The 27821-nt window shown below is 35.9% G+C and overlaps 1 protein-coding gene across 3 annotated transcripts in view; it reads right to left on the minus strand.

Annotated features, from left to right (window-relative positions):
• Nucleotides 1-27821, minus strand: part of ADAM10 (ADAM metallopeptidase domain 10) — a 133787-nt gene that overhangs the window by 81105 nt on the left and 24861 nt on the right. For 2 of the 3 annotated variants that reach the window (XM_045786677.2, XM_087859170.1), the window contains exon 2: nucleotides 16597-16747. In XM_045786677.2, the coding sequence (XP_045642633.1) occupies nucleotides 16597-16747 (151 nt within the window). Of the gene's footprint in view, nucleotides 1-16596; nucleotides 16748-21378; nucleotides 21453-27821 lie in introns of those variants that run through there. The other variant, XM_045786763.2, reaches the window with a different exon arrangement.

Below are 27821 nucleotides of genomic sequence, written 5' to 3' on the forward strand. Positions count from 1 at the left end.
AAGTATAGTTATCTGTACTAATGTTTTTATATGAAGAACATAGTGTCTTTGTGGTTTTAAAGACAACTGTGAAATAAAATTTTTTCACCTGCCTGTGGAAAAAAAAAGAAGAAGAATTTCTGTTTGAGAAGGTGAAAAAGCTCTGAAAATGGATAGTGATGGTAGTTGCACAACACTATGAATGTACATAACGCCACTGAATTGTTCACTTAAAAATGGTTAAAATAGTAAGTCATATGCTATTTTGCCATAATACAAATAAATAAGTAAATTTTTAAAAATCATTGTGTTCAAAAGGCCTGGAGTATAAAATAAAATTGTGCGACCAGAGATATCCTTCTTAGTGATAAAAGCTCCAAGAGAACCAACTGAGATAGCGATACTGTGATGATAATGAGATTTTACCATTCTTCCCAAATACATATGGGTTTATGATTTTCACAGCATTTTTACCTATGTTACTACATCTTATCCTCAGAGTAACACTGCAAAGGCGGTGTGATGAATATTTTTATCAAAGGGTATGACTCAAGGTTACAAGACCAGAATTAGGTAGAATTAGGACTAGAACTCCAGTATTTGGTTGCTGCCTCTTGCTCTTTCTACCGTACCACAAATGCATCTCGAGCACGTGATTTAAAAAGTCAAGCTGATATAAGCTGAGTGCTGTGGTAGACTCAGTGTAGTATTATCAGTCTCTACAAACAAGTCATAGTAGACTCAGTGTAGTATTATCAGTCTCTACAAACAAATCATCTTTTACAATCTGAACAAGTGCAAGTAAGATAATAAAGATATAACCTTATTTAATTTTCACTGAAAATTTTATAATACCACCGTAAGAAATTTTCTTTATAAATGGTTAAGCCACTTTTAAGAATAAGGCTAACCTCTGTCTCCTTTTACTATGTTTCTTTCAGTAAGTTTAGTTTTTTTATTATTATTATTATTAATTATATGGCACACGGTCATCAAAGATAAACTTTAGATTTTCTTTGGCAAGGAAGATGCTCTGTATAAAGAACAATTACTTGACTTGGAATGTTCTTCTACCCTCAGATTTAACCACTATATTGATTCTACTGATCAACAGTATTTTGTCTCTCATCTTGATTATAGTATTTCTACTGTCATTCTTTCTTGTCTTCCTCAGTGGCATTATAGTAAAGAAGAATGGAATGAAGCTATAGGAGGGCAAAATCAGTTAACAAACGACAGTAATTTGAAAAAACATACCAAACAGATTCCAATGCTCTAGTTCACTGCTTTGAAGATCTGGTTGTACCATATGGTAATAAAAGCTGGTTTTCCTTTTTAGGCTTTAGAAAAGCACTCTACATCTAAACCAAACAAACAGTAGAGGTACCAGAACCACCTTTGGTGCAGAACAACAAAATAAATTTTGTTTAGGATAGGACTCTATAAAAATTTCTGGAAGGTCATGTACCCTCTACATCTTTATATAAAGAAGTACCCTTTTTTGTAAAATACAATAGTTAGAACAGTAAGAATACAGAGTAAAAAGATCTTGCCTTTGTCCATACAGTTGCTATTTTAGCTAATGAGAGTATGGCTCTGATTCTCAGAAGAAAACAACAATAGATAAAGGGTACATCCCTTGAACTGAAGTCATATTAGGACAAAAAGCCTCAACTGATGAAATACCTTGGTAACACAGGGAAGACCCCTGAAAGCAAAAGCCTTGCTTGAAAGTATGTCCGTGTAATCCAGCGGTCCCAAAGACCAGAACTGTCATCATAAACAGAAGTCTATCATATCTAATGGAACAATGACTCCTAGAAATAAAACTGTACTACCTAACAGGACATCCCTGATGTCTCTAGATGTTATCTCTTAACATTCACTTTATTCTTAATAAAGATCCCTGAATCTCCATTCAAATTATTTTTTAAGACAAGTTGCCAACATTTAATATCATACTACTGTGAGTCAAATATCTAGTTTACTTCCACTAGTACACTTTTTGAAACAGAAAAGTCCTTTTTCAAATGATCTTTTAAAAGCATATATATGTGTGTGTATATATGTGCGTGTATATATATTACACATATGTGTATATATATTACATATATGTGTGTGTATATATATGTATATATATGTGTATATATATAACATATATAGAGAGAAACAATGAGAGAGGGAACACAAGCAGGGAGAGTGGGAGAGGGAGAAGCGGGCCTCCCACTGAGTAGGGAGCCAGACACGGGGCTCAATCCCAGGACCCTCGGATCATGACCTGAGTGAAAGGCATGCTTAACGACTGAGTCACCCAGGAACACCAATATATATTTTTAAAGGATAAAATGAACAGGTTGGAAGAAGGGGAAAGGGCACAGTCAGCCCAAGGGCACCCCACTGGGCAGTACCTGAGGCAACCACCCCAGAAATTCTAGGGCTATATAGTTTGAAAGACCTTGTTCCAGGCTTAACTGTTGTCCCTGAGGTAAATTACCTTACACAAGCAAAAACACATATATGAGAATCCTCAATGAAGATAAAAGTGAAATTAAAATCTGAGCTAAAATGAGTAACATTATCCAGTGTATGAAAACAAACAGATCATTAGTTTAAGTCTTTCCCATACGAAGGTGAGCCAAGGGGAAGAATACGCCATAATGGCATCATTACGGAACACAAGATTACATGTATTTTGCATTGCTTGAGAATAAGTAGATTTAGCCATTGGAGAGGGGGGAAAAAAGGTTTCTGTAAACGCTTCCTGACTTCATGCAACTATGTTAACTAAACAACTGGCAGGCAAAACTACTGGCATACCTCATTGTTTTTCAAGATTTTATTTTTAAGCAATCTCTACACTCAACACAGGGCCTGAACTTAAAACCCTGAGATCAAGAGTCGCATACTCCAACTGACTGAGCCAGCCAGGAGGCCCCAGGCATACCTCATTTGATTGTGCTTCACTTTATTACGCTTTGCAAATAGTGGGTTTTGTTTCTTTCTTTCTTTTTTTTTTTTTTTTTACAAATTGAAGGTCTATAGCAGCCCTGCATCCAACAAGTCTACTGGAGCTATTTCTCCAACAGCTTTTGCTCACTTCATAACTCAGTGTCACATTTTGGCAATTCTCACATGGTTCTAACTTTGTGATTATTATTATATTTGTTATGGTGATCTATTATCAGTGATTACAACTTGCTAAAAGCTCAGATGATGCATTTATCATTTTTTAACAAAGTATTTTTTAATTAAGGCATATACATTTGTTTTTTTACATATAATTCTATTGCACATTGAGCAGACTATGGTATAGTATAAACATAACTTTTATATGCACTAGGAAACCAAAAAATTCATTTGACTTGCTTTACTGCAATATTCACTTTACTACAGTGGTCTGGAACCAAACCGGCAATTTCTCCAAAGTACGCCTCTATAAAACAATGCTAGGATTTAAGAGTTATTCAGATATTTAATATAAACCAAACATACAAAATCATAAAGATCCCTAAATTTATTAATTTCACAGATCAGATAAGGCTGATTTGACCTAGATCACACAAATAAAATCAGAGCTTGAACTCTCAAACATTAATTCAAGAAGATATATGCACCCCATGTTCACTTAAGTATTTACAACAGCCAAGATGTGGAAACAACCCAAGCGTCCACTGATGGATGAATAAAGATGATGTGGTATATCTAGCAATGGAATACTACTTGGCCATAGAAAAGAAGGAAATCTTGTTGTCTGCAACAACATGGATGGAACTTGATGGTATTTTGCTAAGTGAAATAAGTCAAACAGAGAAAGACAAATATCATATGATTTCACTTACATGTGGAATCTAAAAAATAAACCAAAACAAATACAACAAAAACAAAATCATAGATACAGAGAACAGACTGGTGGTTACCAGAGGAGAATGGGGTTAGGTGGGCAAAATGGGTAAAAGGGATCAACTGTATGGTAATGGACAATAACTAGACTTAGGGTGGTGATTACTTCTAGTATATACAAATACCAAATCATAATGTTGTATACTTAAAACTTATATAATGTTATATACACGAATTTTACCTCAAAATCAATCAATCAATAAATAATTAAAAAATAAGGGAGGAGAGCAGAAGATACGGTGGGAGAAAAGAATCTAGTATAGAGAAGGGATTCCAAAACCTTTGCTGAATTAATGAAGACTTGTCTGGGCAGCTAGCAGGTTATTCTTCACGTGGCAAACACTCTAAAACATCTCTATGATCATATCCCTTCAAACTACAATATTCCTTATTCCCTTTTGGGAGGAAAGTAAGGAAGGAAATTTGCCCCTCTGCATTCAATCTCAATATTTCAGCTCTCGCAGATGCCTGGGCGGCTCAGTCAGTGAAGCATTTGCTTTTGGCTCAGGTCATGATATCAGAGTCCTAGATGGGGCTCCTTGCTGAGTGGGGAGTCTGCTTCTCCCTCTGCCCCTCCTCCCACTTGCTCTCTCACTCTCTCTCTCTCAAATAAGTAAAATCTTTAAAATATATATATATATTTCAGATCTCTTTTTTCTTTTTTTTTAAAGATTTTATTTATTTATTTGACAGAGAGAGAGAGACAGCCAGCGAGAGAGGGAACACAGGCAGGGGGAGTGGGAGAGGAAGAAGCAGGCTCCCAGCAGAGGAGACTGATGCGGGGTTTGATCCCACAACGCCGGGATCACACCCTGAGCCACCCACGCGCCCCTTTCCTGCCCCTTTTTAACTATGCAAATCCAAAGAGGCTTGAGGATCCAAACCCCTCCTCCAAGCTCTACTCCCAGGCTCCACCCATCCAACTGTGGCTATTCAAGTAGCTCACGTTTCCTTCCCACGGGTGAGTACTATACTCAGTTCTTATCCTAAGTCTCCCTCCCACTTAAAATAGTTTCTGATGAAGGAGAGGTACTGCTGCTCTGCTACAGCAAAACATTTGATAGCTTTCTGATTTGCTTTGTTGATTATCCCAACTTCCAGAAGAAAAAGAACACAGTGGTAAGAATTTCTATTCTGGGGTGCCTAGACGGCTCAGTTGTTAAGTGACTGCCTTCGGCTCAGGTCATGATCCTGGAGTTCCAGGACGGAGTCCCGCATCGGGTTCCATGATGAGCAGGGAGTCTGTTTCTCCCTCTGACCCCCTCCCCCCGCCCGTGCTCTTTCTCTTTCAAATAAATAAAATCTTAAAAAAAAAAAAAAAAGGAAAGAACTTCTACTCTACCTGTAGTACTAATAAACTTTGATTAACTGGTTTATGGTGAAGTGACAAGAACTTAGGAAGAAGATACCACCATTGGGGTGCCTCGGTGGCTCAGTCAGTTGAGCCTTTGAGTCTTGATTTAGGCTCAGGTCATAGCTCAGGGTTGTGGGATTGGGCTCCATGCTCAGCAGGGTGTCTGCTTGAATTCTATCTCTCCATCTCCTTCTGCCCCTCCCCGCTGAACTCATGCATACTCTTGAATAAAAAAAAAAAATTAAAAAAAAAATACCACCTTCATCTTATCACTTTATAGTTAGAAAAAACAGCATATGATAGCAAAGGTCTCACTAAATACAGTAGATTCTTCAATGTTCACAGAAAGCACAGATAAAATTTCCTACTTGGGGACTTGAAACACATAGAAGTGAAGCTGAATGACCATGTCTCAAAAACATCCGATATTACATTGGAAAAAATGACCTCTAAAGCCTCTCAAGATTTAGAATGTGAAAGGCTCACTCAGTTTGACAAGTAGGAGTAAGCTATTTGTAAAACTGGAATGTAAGAAGATTGTGGGAGTCACGTACATGGTCCAAACAGTTTTACTATGGACCAAAAACAAAAACAAAAAAACAATGAATACTGCTCATAACACAACTATTTGTCCCATACCACCATTTCTAAGATTCTTCATATGCCAGACTTTGTATTCACACATGATTTGTTAGTTCAGCATTATTCTCCCAGAAATGACAGTTTTGGAACCTAATACAAAGTGATTATAATTTAAGATTTCAGAGATGCATACAAGTTAACAATTAATTAAGTTAATGTGTTTGTGCTTCACACATTTAAGTAAAAATGAGCTACGCTATACTCAAAAGATAACTGGAGTCCTTGTAATCAATCACCACAGAATTAGCAGAGATGGTTGGTCAAAGTTATTGGCCAATATGCTCTTGCAACCAAAACACCTAAAAATATATTGGCTATTTTCATGAATCATTAGAAATTTACACCAAAAAAAAAAAAAAAAAAGTTAGCTACCCTATTTATATGTGACTATGATGTATCCAAATCTGGACTACCCTGTACAATTAGATCCAGCAAGATCATCGAAACTAGAGAAATTCAAAAAAGGGTAAATAACGTAGATTAGGAATATTGCTTATGTTCAGCATTAACAAAAGCAAGCAGCAGCAACTGACCACTCCCCTCCTTGAAACATTGTTTCCCTTGGCTTCTAGGATACCACACTCTCAGGTTTTCTTCTACTTTTCTTATCACTCTTCAGGCTTTGCTCCCCCACCACCCCCAACTAACCTTAATTTGTTGGCATTTAGCCGAGTTCTCTCCTAAGCCTTCCTCATGAATTTCACAAAACATGTCCAAAACTGAACTTACAATTTCTCCTCAAATTTATAGCTGTTCCAACATTCCTTATCTAAGTGGACCCAGCAGCCACTCAGTTGCTCAAACCAGAAAACAGTCCTCTTATGACTCCTTCCTTTATACCTATGTATCAACCAAGTCCAATAAATTCTACCTTTAAAATATCTTAAATCTATTCACTCTCCGTCATCACCTCTCAAACCAACTTAATCCAGGCTACCACCTCCCATGAGGACTCGTGCAACAGCCTCCCAAACATCCTCAATGCATTGAGTTTAACTCCCTTCCAAACTGGTCTCCATTTGTAGCCAGACTGAACTTTTAAACCTTATACAGTTACTATCATTAAAAACCTTCCAAGGCTAAGTAAAAAATTATTACCATGACTTACGTAACTCTCAGAGATCTGGCTCTTACATCTACAGTCTCATTTGGAACCGTTCTCCCTCACATTTTAAGACCCCTCATACACCGAAATTCCTTCAATTCCATTAACATGCCACTGCTCATCTCAGTTTCTCTACACATGCTGTTTCCTCTGTCTAGAACACATTTCATTCCCTTCTTTGGCTAACCAACTCCTCTTCTGTCATCCCTTCTGGGATCGGTTTAAATGCCATCTCCTAAGAGTGGCCTTCCCTGACCTCCAGACAAAACGGCATCCCCCAATGCTCCCATAGCAATCTTCTGAACATTCCTTTAATATTTATCACAGCTGTTATACCTAATCTAACCGTGCCTTTCTCATGAATCCATACTCCTCATCAGCAAGGACCTGTCTGTTCAGTTACTCTATTACTAGTGACTACTAAAGTGCCTAGAATACATTAAGTGCTTAAAATATGAAAATGGACTTAGTAAATTATAGCATATTAGAACTACAGAAACATCTCTTGTAGCTCAAATAAACTTAAACAAAAAGAAATGCACAATGTATTTGTTCATTCAATCCAGAGATCAAAACTCCAGTCAAATGAATCTGTGATTTGGAGTTTAAAAAAAGAAAATACTGTTACATTACACAACTATATGCCCCATACCAACATATCTAATATTTGATTTGTTGATTCAGCATGATTCTCCCTGTACAGACTGTTTTAGAACTAGTTCAAAGTGGTTAAAAGATTTCAGAGACATACACAAACAATAGCTTGATTTTATCCCTATGTACAAGTATTAAAAAATACTTGTTTAACCCTCCCCCCAAAAAACTGTCAACCCCAAAGAAGCAAAAAATTTTAAAAAGTTAGAAAAGAGGTTGCAATACAACCAAGTGAGGAATCTCAGTATTCAGAAGCTTTTCAAAAAGAAATTACATATGTGACTACCAAAGAATTTTTAAACAGTTGCCAGTTTTAAAGTAGCATACAACTACACGAGACTTCACTGGTGCTTAATAAAACAATGCTAACAAGCATAAAAGAAAAATCCATTCAACAGTTATATAAAGGATTTTCAAGTATAATGAAATAGGATAAGCATTTAAATAACTTTCAGTTATATAAAATCCTTGCTACATTTTTAAGAAACAGCACAACTTACACGGGGCTTAATCAATTGAAGAACAGGAAAAAAAAAAAAAGATGGCTATGAATTCAAATTAAATCTAAGCTGGAGAACTTATTTCATAAAAGACTCAACCACGCATGCAATATTTTAGTATGAAATATAATTTACAATTGAGGAAAATGATTGATGGTCTTTCCTACTACTAAAATATACATAATTTCTGACATTTACTATCTAGATCATCAACTCTAGAAACGCTGACATCAAAAGCCTGTTTTTGATGAACTTTAGAGGTAATGAGGTATCAAAAGAATTAAAAAATACTTTTTTGGCAGAATTTTTTTAATTTATTTTTTATTGTATTTTAAGTAGGCTCCATGCCCAATCTGGGGCTTAAATTTACCACCCTGAGATTAAGAGTCGCATGGCTGGCACCCCAGAAAAGGACTTTCATACTCTTTACTTCCATTCCGTTTTCAAAATGGGCAGGAGGAAGCTCAGGTTTTGGGGTTGGTTTTTTTTTACACTCATTCCATCTCTTCCATATAAAGCCTAGTGTAGTCCTTAAAAACATGTAAAATAAAAATGGTATTTCAGATTGAAATCATATCTAAGAAGCTAAAGTTAGAACAATCATCAGCTCTCAACTTAGCTTCTTAAATACAAAATTAACATGAATATAACTCAGCTCTTGTTCTTCCTTATGATTCAAGAAGTAATTCAAATAGCCAGTGTCCCTTCAGATTTTTTTGAAAAAAACATATCTGTTAGGCCTTTAAAAAAAAATTGTTAGGCTTTTAATTTCTGTGTAAAGAGAAAACAGGCAGGAATAAAGAATATCACGTCCTCGAAACTCCACAGCTGAAACACAAAGCAGTGTGAAATATAGCTTAATAACATATATTAAAGAGCACTGTACTTGCCATAAAGTAGGTACTAATTAAATATCCTTTTCCTTTATAAATTTTTGCTCAAACCTGCCCGAATTTTGCTAGGAAAGATTTCAGTGCCAAGTCAGTATTTTTCAAGATTTTGTTTTTCCTCATGCATAACGACATTTTTATACAATTCAAATGTATTCTCGTGTTCTTGTTTATGAGCTGGCATCTGTTTGTGCTGCCTGGATTCTTACCTCTGCTGCTCAAAGTGTGCTGGTTTGTCCATAGAGTTAAAAGTGTCCTAGCTTTCTGCTACCTCACTCGTGGTATGACAAAGATAAAACCCAAGATACTTTCAGACTAACCCAAATCCAGTCAGGATCCATCAAAAGGAAATACTTATGTCTTTTACAGATTCCGTGGGCCATATTCTTGATACCCTCATATTTGAGCAGTAGGGAGAACTTAAGTTCCAAACTCCAAAAGAAAATGTCAAAGCAAATATCTGACCATTTGTTATGAAAAGTTTGTAAGCATACCATTAAGGCATTAGGAAGAATCATCCTGTCAAATCAGGAAAAAAAAAAAAAAGAAATGTATAAGTTCTCCAAAACATTATCTGGCACTTAAAAATATCTGGTATCTTTCTAAGCATTTGACAAAATACAGCATCCTTTCCTGATTAAAACCCTTCAGAGTGTAGGAATAGAAGGTACATTTCTCAATCTCATAAAAGCCATCTATGAAAAGCCTACTGCAAATATTATTCTCAATGGGGAAAAGCTGGAAGCCTTTCCCTTAAGATCAGGAACACGACAAGGATGCCCACTCTCGCCACTATTATTCAACATAGTACTAGAAGTCCTTGCAACAGCAATCAGACAACAAAAAGGGATCAAAGGTATTCAAATCGGCAAAGAAGAAGTCAAAATGTCTCTCTTCGCAGACGACATGATACTCTATATGGAAAACCCAAAAGAAGCCACTCCCAAACTATTAGAAGTTATAGAGCAATTCAGCAACGTGGCGGGATACAAAATCAATGCTCAGAAATCAGTCGCATTTCTGTACACGAATAACGAGAACGAAGAAAGAGAAATCAGGGAATCCATCCCATTTACAATAGCACCAAAAACCATACGTTACCTTGGAATTAACCTAACCAGAGACGTAAAGGACCTTTATTCTAGAAACTATAAATCACTCTTGAAAGACATTGAGGAAGACATAAAAAGATGGAAAGATATTCCATGCTCATGGATCGGAAGAATTAACATAGTTAAAATGTCCATGCTACCCAGAGCAATCTACACTTTCAATGCTATCCCGATCAAAATACCGAGAACGTTTTTCAAAGAACTGGAACAAATAGTCCTTAAATTTGTATGGAACCAGAAAAGACCCCGAATCTCCAAGGAACTGTTGAAAAGGAAAAACAAAGCTGGGGGCATCACAATGCCGGATTTCGAGCTGTACTACAAAGCTGTGATCACAAAGACAGCATGGTACTGGCACAAAAACAGACACATAGACCAATGGAACAGAATAGAGAGCCCAGAAATGGACCCTCAGCTCTTTGGGCAACTAATATTTGATAAAGCAGGAAAAAACATCCGGTGGGAAAAAGACAGTCTCTTCAATAAATGGTGCTGGGAAAATTGGACAGCTACATGCAAAAGAATGAAACTTGATCACTATCTCACACCATACACAAAAATAAACTCCAAATGGATGAAAGACCTCGATGTGAGACAGGAATCCATCAAAATTCTAGAGGAGAACATAGGCAGCAACCTCTACGACATCGGCCAAAGCAACCTTTTTCATGACACATCCCCAAAGGCAAGAGAAACAAAAGATAAAATGAATTTATGGGACTTCATCAAGATTAAAAGTTTCTGCACATCCAAGGAAACAGTCAGAAAAACTAAGAGGCAGCCCACGGAATGGGAGAATATATTTGCAAATGACACTACAGATAAAGGACTGGTATCCAAGATCTACAAAGAACTTCTCAAACTCAATACACGAGAAACAAATAAACAAATCAAAAAATGGGCAGAAGATATGAACAGACACTTTTCCAATGAAGACATACAAATGGCTAACAGACACATGAAAAAATGTTCAAAATCATTAGCCATCAAGGAAATTCAAATCAAAACCACACTGAGATACCACCTTACGCCAGTTAGAATGGCAAAAATAGACAAGGCAAGAAACAACAATTGTTGGAGAGGATGTGGAGAAAGGGGATCCCTCCTACATTGTTGGTGGGAATGCAAGTTGGTACAGCCACTCTGGAAGACCGTGTGGAGGTCCCTTAAAAAGTTAAAAATTGAGCTACCCTATGATCCAGCCATTGCACTACTGGGTGTTTACCCCAAAGATACAGACGTAGTGAAGAGAAGGGCCATATGCACCCCAATGTTCATAGCAGCAATGTCCACAATAGCTAAATCGTGGAAGGAGCCGAGATGCCCTGCAACAGATGACTGGATTAAGAAGTTGTGGTCCATATATACAATGGAATATTACTCAGCAATCAGAAAGAATGAGTTCTCAACATTTGCTACAACATGGACAGCACTGGAGGAGATAATGCTTAGTGAAATAAGTCAAGCAGAGAAAGACAACTATCATATGATTTCTCTCATCTATGGAACATAAGAACTAGAATGATCAGTAGGGGAAGAAAGGGATAAAGAAAGGGGGGGTAATCAGAAGGGGGAATGAAACATGAGAGACTATGGACTATGAGAAACAAACCGAGGGCTACAGAGGGGAGGGGGGTGGGGGAATGGGATAGACCGGTGATGGGTAGTAAGGAGGGCACATATTGCATGGTGCACTGGGTGTTATACACAACTAATGAATCATCGAGCATTACATCGAAAACCGGGGATGTACTGTATGGTGACTAACATAATATAATAAAAAATCGTTATTAATAAAAAAATAAAAAAATAAATAAATAAAAATATCTGGTATCTTTCTATACCAGATTCTAATACAAATCACGTATTAGACAGAAACAATTTCTGATTTATTATGTACCCAAATAATTAAACAGAGAGGCAGAAAAAATAGTTTATTACTGACTACATAATGTCTTGACTTTTTAAAATTTAGTTACTTGAGTGTTACTGGTATATTTTATAGTATTTTAAAGTAGGAAGGGGCCTAAAAATTATCGTGTCCAAAATTCAAGGTTTTACTTAGGAAACTGAGGCTCATACGAAATCTCTAGATAACACATATGAAGTTCGAAGAGAACTCCATTACATCCTGAATTACCGCAGTGCTCCTTTCTCTACCTAGTTTATGACCGTTTCAATACATTTATTATCCTTTCTATAAAATCACACGTTTCTTTACTAAGCGGCTTTCCACTCAAATGCAAAGTCGGTATATGAAAGGCTGTACATTTTAGCCAAGTGGTGAGAAGACCAGAAAACAAAGACGACGGTCCATAATTTGGAAAACAAGGTAAGAAGGAAAAGGTTCAAAAATACGTATCCACACAACAAGAAAAAACACGGTTCAATACAACAGTATATGTATATACTTCCTACCAAAAAGATAAACTGTATTATATCAGAGTTCTCAGATATTCTTTCTACTTTTTTTTTAAATACCACTATGATGAAGTATTTCAGAAAATTTATAGAAGTTTTATTAGGAAAAAGGAATAGTGGAATGATTCCTTGTGCTTCTCTTCAATGATAGTTGCAACAAAAGGCATAAATTAAAAATATATATACAACATCAGAATCTCATTGTGAGCTATACTAAAAATCACTAGTAAACAATCTTGCCATTCTTCTCAGGCTATACTAGTACTCTTGGATGAGCCCAAGAGATAATTCTATTCTAAATTTTCATCTGTATCAATACAGGACTATAGTAATATTTCAGCATATTATATAAAGCCCAGACTTGAACAATATACAATTTACATTTTATTAAAGTCACACTAGCAAAATTCCTAATGAAACTGCAGTGTAGTGGTAATGTACAAGCCCAAAACAAAAGACCACGAAGCCAGGGATGGTAGGATACAACACGTCATTTCCTAGTATCAAAGTAGACTAAGGGAAGGGAGTAACAACAGACAGTCCTTGGCACACCACACACTTTCACATGAACCTGAGGACTCATAAAGAACAAATTTTCCACAAGTATTTTAAAAATCCTGCACTCAACAATACAATAAATCTGCCTGCCACTTACTGATTAGGAACAATTGTTAAAAAGGGTGAGATATTCCACACTGTACAATATTTAAGCTGAAAATCATTTCTTAATATTTTAGTGTATTTTATTATCCATCAAATTAAATACGCAATAAGCAACTGATACTTTTTCTGATTAAACTCTCTGGTAAGGACCAGACCTAAACAAAATATTACCTCCCCTGTCAGAACTTTATATGCTTATAAATGTTGTGCTCTCTTCATAATGCTTCATTCATTCATTCACTCATGCAAATAACTTCAATGACCACCATCTATATAAAAAAGGTGAATACAACTTAGACTCTGCCTTTCAAGTTCACAGGGAACAACAGACATATGCATGTAAACAAAGTTATAATAAAATGTAATAAATGCTATAATTATTATACATGATTGCTAAGTGAGCTTAGAGGAAGAAGCAATGCTCGCTCAGGCATCCCATTTATCAGAACTTATCCAAGTGAAGCAATTTCTGAAATCAAGAAAACTGATTCCTAATTTCTCAGCAAAGCTAAGAGTTATCTTTTAACCTAGCATCTATTATCTATTTAACCTAGCATCTAAAAATATTTTAATATCCTAACAAATATTACTGACATATGTTTCAAAATACTTATCTTTCCTTAACAATCTTTCCTGTAGCACTGCCTCACATGACTCTTATTTTCAAACAACTTTAAACTTTATTTCAAAAGCAATGGTTTTTCATGGAATTCTTAAGAATGGACTGTGGGCTTAAAGAATCTCAACATTTCTTCATTTTATATCAATATCTGTAAACTTGGTATGTGATATACCCTTTCTTATTTAGGAAACTTGGAAGCCAGTTGGAAAGAAATTTGCTCATATACTTAAGCATAAAACAAATAGCACAAAGAATGACTTTAATACACACACACACACTCACACACACACTCACACACACACCCCCAGAGACTATACTAGTACTCAGAAATGCAAGTCATAAATGTCTAACTAAGCAGAACCCTTTTCAAGTATTTTCCTCTTTTCTAAGTTAATTGAACAGTATTTATTGTTTTCTGTAATTTACTAAAATACAGTGATCCGATTCTAGGGGATTAAGCCTTACCATATAATCAGGAGAAATAAACTCTACTTGATTATTTTTTAAAAGATGAAAATGAGCCAGAAACTCAACTTTTCCTTTTGGTAGTTACAGTGTATTTGAAATATAGTACTAAATTTATTTTGAGGTGGTCACTAAAAACTTAGGAAGGCTTAGTGATTGCTTATTATTTCATGGTACTAATAAAGAATGGATAATTTAAAAATACCTTAAGGATCATAAAAATTTACATGAATTGCTGCCACTAAAATTTTTATCTAGAAAAACAAACAGACCCTAAAATGAATCTTTTTACCTCCTTTGAATCAAAGTAAGAGATTTTATAACTTAAAAGTACTTTTTTCTACAATGATCATTACTTTTTAATATGGAAAATAAGTTAAGTAATACATTTATTTTCCTGCATAGAATACTTGAAGTTTCATAGCATTTCTTATCTGCCTTTTCATCCATTAATATCTTCCTTAAGCATCTGTACATCTGTACTTAAGCATAAATACAAATAATAAACATTATTAAATAGTAGCCAGGATGCCTTCCTGTGAGGAACAAAAAACAGTTCTAGAAAAATAAATATGAAATACACACATGAAAAGGAAGACAGAATGAATCAAATGCCAATGGTACATTTCACCTATTTAAAAGTTCCAAGGAAGGTGTAAGTAAATCTTTAAAGAAGCAGAACTTGAACTGTACATTAAAAAATGATCAAGATTTAAGATAAATGACACAGAAAACGAACTGTTCATGGTATATTCAGCAATTAGATCATTCTGGGCGAAAAAGACACTCAATGTTAGGAAACAGAATAAAGTTTACTGAAAAATAGACTAGAATTAATTCCGAGACAATCCTGAAAGCCAAGTTAAGAAATCTGGCTTACAATCATTAATTGAAGACTTCAGAGCAATAAGCTGACATGAAAAAGGAAGCATTTAAGGAAGAGGCATCTTGTAGAAGTCCATAGGACAGTTTTAATGATAAATGGAGTGGAAGCTGGGAAACCTATTATGAGCTAAACAATAAATCAGGGTTACAGCAGTAGGAAAAGCACGAAAGGAATAGATTTACTAATTACAGCACGCAAGGCAGAGAGTCTAACAAATACGCCAAGATTTTCTATCTAAATACCCCTAACCCACAGAGAGGAAAAAAAAATATGGGGTTTAAGTGAGCCAGGTCTGCCTCAAATCTATGCTGTGTAACTTTAAAGAAATTATTTAACTTCTCTGAGCCTTAGTTTTCTTGGATATAAAAAGATATTTACCTTGTTTGGGTTCTGAGAAGATTAAATAAGAAAATGCACATAAAGCATCTATACACATGGGACACCCCAGGCACTAAATAAATGTGATTTTACCATTCTCCCTTAGCTCTCTGTTCTTTATCCCTTAACAATTCTGTCTGAGAAATGAGCAGTACAATAGGTAACCTGCGTACAAATTCATTTTAGAATTGATAAAACTGAGTTAGAGGAGCCTGGGTGGTTCAGTCACTTAAGCATCCGACTCTTGATTTTGGCTCAGGTCATGATTTCAGGGTCCTGAAATCAAGCCCCATGTTGGGCTCCACACTGGGCATGGAGCCTGCTTAAGATTCAGTCTCTCCCTCTCCCTCTGCCCCACTGCACTCCTGTGTGCTCTCTAAATAAATAAATAAATAAATAAATAAATAAATAAATAAATAAACAAACAAAAACTGAGTTAATGAGAAATTAAATGATTTAATGACATAAAACCAGCTACCTTCACTGCTGGCCCCCTAAGACAGATATATCGACCCATAAAACATATAAAAAGTAGTGGGAAATTATGAAAAAGAATCTTTTTAGGGGCACCTAGGTGGTACCGTCAGTTGAGCATCCAACTCTTGGTTTCACTTCAGGTCATGATCTCAGGGTCATGAGATCAAGCCCTACATTCCGCTCTGTGCTCAGTGTGTAGTCTGCTTGAGATTCTGTCTCCCTCTCCCTCTGCTCCCCCTGCTTGTGTTCTCTCACTCTCTCTCTCTAAAATAAATAAAGAAATCTTTTTTTAAAAATCCCCTAATAATACAATAGAGGACTGGATTCATAAATTTAAAAACATTTAAGTTTGACTGTTTCCTTAATATAAAAAGGGTAATCCATTTTAAAAGAAAACTTTTTTTTGCATATATACCAAATTCTAGCATAGGCTGAATTTCCAAATGGGGACCTTCCCATTAGAGAAGGAAAATTAATGGTATAAAATTTCCTTTTTTAACTTAGATTAACTACAGGAAAACTTCAGACACAGCAATAAATTTACTCACCTTCCATGGGCATGGAAATTGAGACGTAAAAACTGGTCCTCATGTGAAATTGCTCTTTTGGCACGCTGGTGTTTTTGGTGTAATGAATCCACATCATAAGATAATCCTTCATAATGTCTAATGTATTTATTTAAAGGGTTTCCATACTGACCTATAAAAAATAAACAGTTTGAATTAGTATCACCCTAATGGTCCATTCTAGTTCTAGTATGATTCCATTATTATTCAAATATCTACAAATACATATGAAACAATTGTCTCACTAATGTTAGTATTTTATTTTCACATACATTTTTTTAAAAACCTTACTGTAATGGGACTTTCAACCACACAAAAGTTTGAATGTTAGCCATAGGTTTGTCTTTGATGTCTTTTATCAGGTTAAGTTTTCTATTAATACTTTGTTGATAAAAACTACTAGGAACAGATGTTGACTTTTGTCAACTGCTCTTTCTGCATCTAGTAAGGTGATTACATGGATTTTTTTTAGTTTATTAATTATGATGAATTAAATTGACTGATCTTCTAATATTAAACCAACTCTGCATTACTTAAATAAAACCCACTTGGTCATGGTGCATTATCTTCTACAGTCATGAGAGACATTGGTCTATAGTTTTCTTTTTTTGTACTATCTTTGCCAAGGTTTGATACTAGAGTAAAAGAGGAGTTGGAAAAGCATACCTGTTTTTCAATTTTCTGGACACTTATATAGAATTGGTATTAGTTCCTCCTTAAATGTTTGGTAGAGTTCACCAGTAAAGCCATCTTGGCCTAGAGCTCTCTTTGGAAAAGGTAATTAACTACAATTTCAAGTTCATATATAGATAAAGAGCTATTCAGGTTATCTACTTCTTAAGTGACAGGTAAGAATTTGTCCATTTCACCTACATTGTTATTAAAGTTATAGAAATAAATCTGTTCATAATATGCCCATATGTTTTTTTTATATCTTTTGAATCTGAAGTGATGTTATCTCTCTCATTCTTGATATTGGTAATCTAAATCTTGTCTTTTTCGTTCCTGATCAGGATGGCTAGAGATTTACTGATTTTATTTATCTTCCAAAAAAAAAAAAAAAAAAAACCTGTTATTTCCCTTGATTTTCCCTCATTATTTTTGTTTTCTATTTGCTGATTTTCACTTTGATCTTCATTATTTCTTTTCTGCTTACTTTGAGTCTAATTGTTCTTTCTTGTTGGTTTCATAAGGTAATGCCACTGATTGAAGACTTTGCTTCTTCTCTAATCCAGATGTTTAGTGCTATAAATGTCCTCTTAATACAGCATTAGCAGCATCCCATTGATTCTGTTATGTTGTGTTACCATTTTCATTCTATTCAACATACTTTGTAATTTCCTTTTTGATCCATGTCCTTTTAGAAATCTGTTACTTACTTTCCAAATACCAAAGATTTTTCAGTTACCTTTCTGTTACTGACTTCTAATTTTTTCATGATTTATCTACTTATTTATTTGAGAGAGAGAGCAAGAGAGTGAGAGAGCACAAGCAGGGGGAATAGCAGAGGCAGAGGAAGGAGCAGACTCCTCCCTGAGTAAGGAGCCCACAGTGGGACTCGATCCCAGGACCCTGAGATCATGACCCAAGCCAAAGGGAGACACTTAACTAACTGAGCCACCCAGGCGCCCCCCCTTGACTTCTAATTTAATCCCACTACAGCCAAAAAACTTGCTTTATAGTATATATCAATCCTTTTAAAATCAAACACTTATTTTATAACCCAGAATATGATCTATCTTTGCAAATATCTCATGGGCACTTGAAAAGAATGTGTATTCTGCTGTTAACATGAGTGTTCTAGAAATGTCAATCTCTGCTCTTATTGAGTAGAGTATTCTATAAATGTCAACCAGGTCAAGTTGTTTGCTGAGGTTGTTCAAGTCTTCTATATCCTATTGATTTTCTATCTACCTGTTCTATTATCTATTATTGAGATCTCTGTCTATGATTGTGATTTTTTCTATTTTTCCTTACAGTTCTTTGCTTCATTGATTTTTGATGCTGTTATTACATGCATAGATGTTAATGATGCCTTTTGGATTAATTCATCCTTTACCATTATCAAATGATCTTCTTTATTCTTTGTAATATTCTATGTCCTAAAACCTACTTTGATATTTATATGGCCATTACCCTCTTTATGGGGGGTTAGCATAGTGTATCTTTTCCCATCCTTTTACTTTTAACCCATTTGTTTGTTTTTAGATTATTTATTATTTATTTGAGAGAGAAAGAGAGAGACACAAGTGAGGGTAGGAGCAGAGGGAGAACCAGACTCCCCGCTGAACAGAGAGCCTGACAGGGGGCTCATCCCAGGACACTAAGATCATGACCTGAGCCACTCAGGTGCCCCTGGACTAATTATTTATTATATTTATTATTTTTTAATTTATTTTTTTAATTTATTTTTTATGATTCCATTATTATCTCTTTATTGGATTATCAGCAAAATCCTGTTTGGTTATTTCAGTAGTTGCTTTAAGGCTTATAAGTATATATCATTAACTTATCCCAGCCTACCCTTAAATGGTAATTATAACACTTCAGGTATAAGAACCTGACATTAATATACTTCCATTTCTCTCCTGCTGGCCTTTAGAGGTTACTGCTATTGTATATTTTACTTATAAACCTCACAATATATTGTTACTGTTTTGGTTGAAACAGACAATTATCTTTTAATGAGGTTTAAATAACAGGAAAAAAAACATTCTCTAATTAACAGATCCAGGGTTCTTTATTTCTTTATGTGAATCCATATTTCCATCTGGTATCATTTTCCTTCTGGATGATTTCCTCTAACATTTCTTCTGCTGGTGAAAAACTCTTCCAGCTTTTGTATGTCTGAAAGTCTTTATTTTGTCTTCATTTTTGAAAGATATTTTCACTGGGCATTCCAAGCTGTCAGGTTTGTATTTTTTTCTTTAAATACTTTAAAAAGTATTGCTCCACCATCTTTTCACTTGTATTCCTTCTGAGAAGAAATCTGTCATCCTTATCTTTGCTCCTCTGAATATAATGTATCTTTTCCCTCCCTAGTTTGCTTTTAAGATTTTCCTCTTTATCACTGGCTCTGAGCAATTTGATTACAATGTGTTTCTTCGTATTTCTTGAGCTTTATTTCAGTGAACTTCTTGGATCTGTGGGCGGACAGTTTTTCAACCATTATTTCTTCAATTTTTTTTTTTCCACTCTCTCCACCCTTCCCCAGAAGGACTCGAATTACAAGTGTATCAGGTCAAATTTTTCCCACAGTCAACCGTGGTTTTTCATAGTCATTAAAAATTCTTTCTTTCTCTTTTCATTTTGAATTGTTTCCACTGCTATATCTTCTAGTTCACTAATATTCTGCAATATCTAATCTGTTGTTAAGCTATCCACTGCATTTTCCACTGAAAACAGTATAGTTTACATTTCCAGAAGTTAGATTTGTGTTTTATATTTTCTATGTATATACTTAACTTTTTAAATATATGAAATAAAAGTTATAATACTCTTTTAATGTTCTTGCCTGTTAATTCTAATATCTGTGTCACTTCCAAGTTGATTCCAATTAATTGCTTATTCCTCTCATTATGGATTGCTGCTTCAGTGCATGCCTTATAATATAATCTTTCACCAAATGGTTGCCAGACATTGCAAATTTCACTCTGCTGGGTGCTGAGCTTTTTTATATTTTTATAAATAGTCTCAGGCTTCGTTACAGGAGAAAGTATAGTTACGTGGAAACAGTCTGATCCTTTTGGGTCCTGCATTTATGATTTGTTAGGGGGATCTGGAACAGTGCTCACTGTAGGGTTAATTATTCCCCACTACTGAAGCAAGACCTATCTGAGTAGTCTATCACATTGCTCCACAAATTATGAGTTTTTTCAGTCTAGCCAGTGAGAACAGGCACTACTTCCTGCTCTATGTGAACAAAGGGCACTGTTCCTTTCCCTGGCCTCAGGTAGTTTCTTCACATGTACGCACTGATCAATACTCTGCCGAACACTAGGAGAACCCTTTGCAGATCTCAGGGATCCTCTCTCTATGCAGCACTCTTCACTCTGATATTCTGTCTGTGAACTCTAGTTGCTTTGGTCCCCCTTGACTCTGTTTCATCTCCTTAACTCAGAGAGTTAGTTGGCCTCCATCTAGGTTCCCTTCCCTATCACTGCAGATGGAAATTTTCTCAAGATAGAAAGCTGAAGAAATCATAGGTCTTGCCTCATTTGTTTCCCCTCTCTCAGGGATCATTGTCCTTTACCAGCTGGTGACTAGTGTCTTTCAAAGCTGTGGTTTCCCTGGTTTTTTGTTTTTGTTTTTGTTTTTCCCTTAGTTTCCTTGGTTTTTTTCAGGAAGGAGGATAAATCTGGTCCTGGTTTCTCCATCTTCACCATGAGCTAAAGTCAAAAAGAGTGATTCCTTAAGACATCAAAATTTCTTCCTAAAGAAAACTGCCTTCTTTTATAAAACAGAACACCAAAATTAAAAAAAAAAAAAAAAACCTATAATGGTTTATCTAACATATTGCATAAAGCCTAAGTGTCCATCACTAAATTTTCTATATATATATACAAGTCAGTGGCTAGTCATTGTACAGTTAGGGACGCAAATTCTTATGTCAAATCATCTGGGTTTAAGTTCTGAAGACTGTGAACAAGGTAAATATATTTAACACTATTGAGCTACACACTTAGAAATGGTTAAGGTAATAAATTTTATGGTAAGCATTTTTTTTACTAGAATAAAAAAATTATCTGGTTTAAACACCATTACCTTCATTTATTAGCTTGTTTCCCTCATCAAATGGAAAACTCAGCTTCAGTACCCCATCCTTAAATGGAGAGTAGAATAGCTCTCTCTTAAGGCTGTTTGGATTATGACTTCAGCCATGTGTGGTAATCAGCAAAGCGCCTACAATACCGTAGAGGCTTAGTAAATTATTCATCATCATCATCAGCTCCTCCATCTCTTCCTCTACTTCCTACTCCCACACTTGCCTTTGAGACCTACATTCACAAATTGAGGCCATAAATTGAGGAATAAACACAGCACTGGGCTTTCATTCTGATACTTCCTAGCCATGACTAGATGAGCTGGGTAATTATTTAACTTTTTTAAAATCTCAGGGTTCTTATCTGTAAAATAGAGACAAGGACTACCTTAAATGGATGTAAACTGCCTAGCACAAAGGCTGGCATTAAAGGATCGTTTAATGTAAACTATTATTGAGTCACTTCACTGTCTTCTTGAACGCACTGCTCTTGAGAGAGAGATGACAAGAATGGAGTCCAAAACTGGAATCCAAAATTATCCTTGCAACTAACAAAGACAATACGGTGAAGCCAGGATATAAGAGATGATAAAGCGTGCTAGTTTGAAATCAAGACCAAATAACAGAATCAGATATTATACATTTTCCGTATTCTTTAAAAATATTTTTAGGTTTATACTTGGGTTTTAAAAAATACCCCACACAAGAGAAAACATCAAGAAGAAATCAAGAATGAGGAAGTTGTAGTATGAGAACTTTTGGGTAGTTTCTTTCATTTTTAAAAATCAATGTAGGATTTCCATTGGATTACTGAATTGTACTCAAGTGGACTGAGTAGCCACAGCACAAACTTGGCTTTGCAAAGTTACTGCTTCCACTCCTTCTTCAGCACCAAAAAGTCAACTTTTTAAGTCACAGTTCAGATAAAGTGTTCTGCTACTGCTATTCTGGTGACATGTGATAAAAGCTCAATTATTTGCATGGATGGAACACTACTGGGAGAGTTATTAAACAGTTATCTTTTCTCTGTCCCACACACAAAGGAATTTCCTAAGGCAAGATAATGTTTACTTTCACTGATACAGGATCTGAGTAATGATTTTCTGAATTGTTATAATTGAGATAAAACATGATTCACAGATTTTAACTGGTAAAGTTAAAAATGCTACCCAGGAACATACAGTTATCAAGTCCATGTCATTATCATCTTCTACATAAGACCTATGTTTTTATGTTAACTATGCCTATATATCAGTATTTACGAGATGATCTCAGTAATATAAAAAAATCATTGAAGTTAAGATAATGTATTGAAACTATATTATGTAATTTATATACCCTAATACTTAATAAAACAAAGAGGGATCCATGGGGGAAAAAAAACATAATTATAAGAAGCAGCCCATCCTCACATACTAAAAAAATTCCTCAAGAACTGAAACCAAGTTAAGAAAAGGATATAACCAGTGTGTGTTGGATTAAGCTTATACAGGCTCATGAGTCCCAGATCTCTTCCCAATTCTGCATTCATTGACATTATGTTGGTAGCTGGGGGGGGGGGGGCTATTTATACCACTGAAATTAGAAAAGGCTACAAATCAGAGGGTTTTTTTCTTGTTTTCAAGAGAGCCAGTGCACTAATACAACTTGGGCATAACCTAATGGTATAATCTCTCAAACAGGCAGCCAAGGAAACAAAAAGAATATTCTAATGAGAAAGTGGGAAAGCACAGCATACTGGACTCCTGATGCTGCCCCTAATGTTCAGAAGTCATACAATTCACTTTTTTTTTAATCTCAAAAGAGAACAGAGCCCTGGAATTCTCAAGAAGGCTGAATATGATCATGACTCCATGACCGGAGAAAAGTGGGTAAAACAAAATCGCCCCTCAAACTTTGGCTCAGAGAAAAGGGAAAAAGAAATTACCCACATTATATCACAGCAAAAAGAACATCAGGGCAGAGAAAAGCCACACAACCATAAACATTGTCCAAATATGCTAGAGCAAAAACAATTAAAGAAACAAAACAAAACAAAAAAGCAAAATAGAAAAGAATCCAATTAAGAAGGAAACAAAAACATTTGGAGACAATCCTGGACAAAGTGGAATCAATCTTAGATAATATGAAGGAAATCTTGTTAATATTCTTCAGTACAACAGCATTGTAGGTATATTAAAAAAATACTCTTAATTTCTGAAGATACATTTTAAAGTATTTAGGGGTAAAGTGACATGTATAATTTTCATTGAAGTGATTCCAAGCAGGACAAAAAAAAAAAGGATGCAAACTGTTAATCAGTTTCCACTTCTGGCTATAAGGGAGAAAAGGGACTGAATTTAACCTACCACCTCCATAAACATTTAGAAAACTGAACATAAGAAGATAAGTAAATGAGGAGAGATCTACAATTAGCCCAACTCACTAACTACAAGCAGTTTCCAATGTGCAGGGTGGAAGAACCCAAGCAGCCTGAGGGTCTCAATGAATTGAAGAGCCAGATACCTGCGTTCAGGGAGGTCGGGCATTCAGAATTTGTGTGTCAAGTTGACAGGAAAAGCTAAACAGAGAGGAAGCTATGAGACCTAAAAAAGGGTCCCCTTAAGTGTTTGGCTGAGTACTAACCTGAACATGTGAGAGAATAAACTATCGCAGGCCAGAAAAATTCACCACACACAAAAAAAGCCAGCAGAACGATCTTCAAAAGCCAATAAAGGTGACCACCAAACCAGCCCTACAAGAAATATTGAAAGGGGTCCTCTAAGCAAAGAGAAAGCCTAAAAGTAACATAGACCAGAAAGGAATAGAGACATTTTATAGTAACAGTCACCTTTCAGGCAATACAATGGCACTAAATTCATATCTTTCAATAGTTACCCTGAATGTAAATGGGCTAAATGCCCCAATTAAAAGTCACAGGGTATCAGATTGGATAAAAAAAGCAAGACCCATCAATATGCTGTCTGCAAGAGATTCATTTTAGACCCAAAGACACCTCCAGATTGAAAGTGAGGGGGTAGAAACCATTTACCATGCTAATGGACATCAAAAGAAAGCTGGGGTGGCAATCCTTATATCAGACAAATTAGATTTTAAACGAAAGACTGTAATAAGAGATGAGGAAGGACACTATGTCATAATTAAAGGGTCTATCCGACAAGATCTAACAATTGTAAATATTTATGCCCCTAACATGGGAGCAGCCAATCATATAAGCCAATTAACAAAATAAAAGAAACACATCAACAGCATACAATAATAGTAGGGGTCTTTAACATCCCCCTCACTGCAATGGACGGATCATCTAAGCAAAAGATCAACAAGGAAATAAGGGCTTTGAATGACACACTGGACCAGATGGACTTCACAGATATATTCAGAACATTCTATCCTAAAGCAGCAGAATACACATTCTGCTCTAGTACACATGGAACATTCTCCAGAACAGATCAAATTCTGCGTCACAAATCAGGTCTCAATTGGTACAAAAAAAACTGGGATCATTCCCTGTGTATTCTCGGACCACAATGCTTTGAAACTGGAACTCAATCACAAGAGGAAAGTTGGAAAGAACTCAAATACATGGAGGCCAAAGAGCATCCTACTAAAGAATGAATGGGTCAACCAGGAAATTAAGGAAGAATTTTAAAAATTCATGGAAACAAATGCAAATGAAAACACAACTGTTCAAAATCTGTGGGATGCAGCAAAGGCGGCCCTAAGAGGGAAGTATATAGCACTACAAGCGTTTCTCAACAAACAAGAAAGGTATCAAATACACAACCAAATCTTACATGTAGAAAAGCTGGAGAAAGAACAGCAAATAAATTCTAAACCCAGCAGGAGAAGAGAAATCATAAAGATTAGAGCAGAAATCATTGAAATAGAAACCAAAAGAACAGAACAGATCAACGAAACTAGGAGCTGGTTCTCCGAAAGAATTAATAAGATTGATAAACCACTAGCCAGAGTTATCAAAAAGAAAAGAGGAAGGACCCAAATAAATAAAATCATGAATGAAAGAGCAGAGATCACAACCAACACGAAAGAAATACAAACAATTATAAGAACATATTATGAGCAACTATATGCCAACCAATTAGACAATCTGGAAGAAATGGATTCATTCCTAGGGACGTATAAACTATCAAAAGTGAACCAGGAAGAAATAGGAAACCTGAACAGACTCATAACCAGCAAGGAAACTGAAGCAGTAATCAAAAATCTCCCAACAAACAAGAGCCCAGGGCCAGATGGCTTCCCCAGGGAATTCTACCAAACATTTAAAGAATTAATACCTATTCTTCTGAAACTGTTCCAAAAAACAGAAATGGAAGAAAAATGTCCAAACTCTTTTTATGAGGCCAGCATTACCTTGACCCCAAAACAAGACAAAGACCCCAGCAAAAAGGAGAATTACAGACCATATCCCTGACGAACATGGATGCAAAAATTCTCACCACGATACTAGCCAATAGGATCCAAAAGTATGTTAAAAGGATTATTCAGTATGGTGACTATCATAATAAAAAAAACTGAGTAAGTAAATAAATAAATAAGAAAAAAAATAAAAGGATTATTCACCACGACCACGTGGGATTTATTCCTGGGCTGCAAGGGTGGCTCAACATCCACAAATCAATGTAATACACTACATTGATAAAAGAAAGGACAAGAACGATATGACCTCTCAACAGATGCAGAAAAAGCATCTGACAAGTAGAGCATCCTTCCTTTTTTTTTTTAAGATTTTATTTATTTATTTGACAGAGATAGAGACAGCCAGTGAGAGAGGGAACACAAGCAGGGGGAGTGGGAGAGGAAGAAACAGGCTCCCAGCGGAGGAGCCTGATGTGGGGCTCGATCCCAGGACCCAGGGATCACGCCCTGAGCCGAAGGCAGACGCTTAATGACTGAGCCACCCAGGCGCCCCACTGAGCCACCCAGGCGCCCCCACCCTTTCTTGATTAAAACTCTTCACAGTGTAGGGAGAGAAGAGGTACATACCTCAATATCATAAAAGCCATCTAGGAAAAACCCACAGTGAATATCATTCTCAATAGGGAAAAACTGAGAGCTTTTCCCCTAAGGTCAGGAACACGGCAGGGGTGTCCACTATCACCACTGCTGTTCAACATAGTACTAGAAGTCCTAGCCTCAGCAATCAGACAACAAAAAGAAATAAAAGGCATCCGAATAGGCAAATAAGTCAAACTCTCACTCTCTGCAGATGATATGATGGTTTATGTGGAAACCCCAAAAGACTCCACCCCAAAACTGCTAGAACTCATACAGGAATTGGGTAAAGTGGAAGGACGTAAAATCAATGCACAGAAATCAGTTACATTTCTGTACACCAACAATGAGACAGATGAAAAAGAAATTAAGGAGTCGATCCCGTTTACAATGGTACCCAAAACCGTAAGATACCTAGGAATAAATCTAACCAAGGAGGCAAAGGATCTGTACTCAGAAAACTACAGAATACTCATGAAAGAAATTGAGGAAGACACAAAAAAATGGAAAAACGTTCCATGCTCATGGATTGGAAGAACAAATATTGTAAAAATGTCTACACTACCTAGAGCAATCTACACATTCAATGCAATGCCTATCAAAACACCATCAACTTTTCTCACAGAACTGGAACAAATAATCCTAAAATTTGTATGGAACCAGGTCCCAAATAGCCAAAGGAATGTTGAAAAAGAAAACCAAAGCTGGGGGCATCACAATCCTGGACTTCAAGCTCTATTACAAAGCTCTAATCATCAAGAGAAAAAAGACAGTCTCTTCAACAAATGGTGTTGGGAAAATGCAACAGCCACATGCAGAAGAATGAAACTGGACCATTTCCTTACACCGTACACAAAAATAGACTCCAAATGGATGAAAGACCTAATTGTATGACAGGAATCCATCAAAATCCTTGAGGAGAACACAGGCAGCAACCTCTTCCACCTCAGCCACAACTACTTCTTCCCAAACACATCACCAAAGGCAAGGGAAACAAAGGCAAAAATAAACTATTAGGACTTCATCAGGATAAAAAGTTTTTGCACAGCAAAGGAAACAGTCAACAAAACCAAAAGACAAACAACAGAATGGGAGAGGGTATTTGCAAATGTCTTGTCAGATAAAGGGCTAGTATCCAAACTCTAAAGAACTTATCAAACTCAACACCCAACGAATAATCCAATCAAGAAATAGGCAGAAGACAAGAACAGACATTTCTCCAAAGCAGACCTACAAATGGCCAACAGACACATGAAAAAGTGCTCAACATCACTCGGCATCAGGGAAATATAAATCAAAACTATAGCGAGATACCACCTCACACCAATCAGAATGGCTAAAATTAACAGGTCAGGAAACGACAGATGTTGGTGAGAATGCGGAGAAAGGAGAACCCTCCTACACTGTTGGTGGGAAGGCAAGCTGGTAC

The sequence above is a fragment of the Ursus americanus genome, chromosome 36, assembly GCF_024610735.1.
Source record: "Ursus americanus isolate L20-20 chromosome 36, mUrsAme1.1.p, whole genome shotgun sequence".
Lineage (NCBI taxonomy): Eukaryota > Metazoa > Chordata > Mammalia > Carnivora > Ursidae > Ursus > Ursus americanus.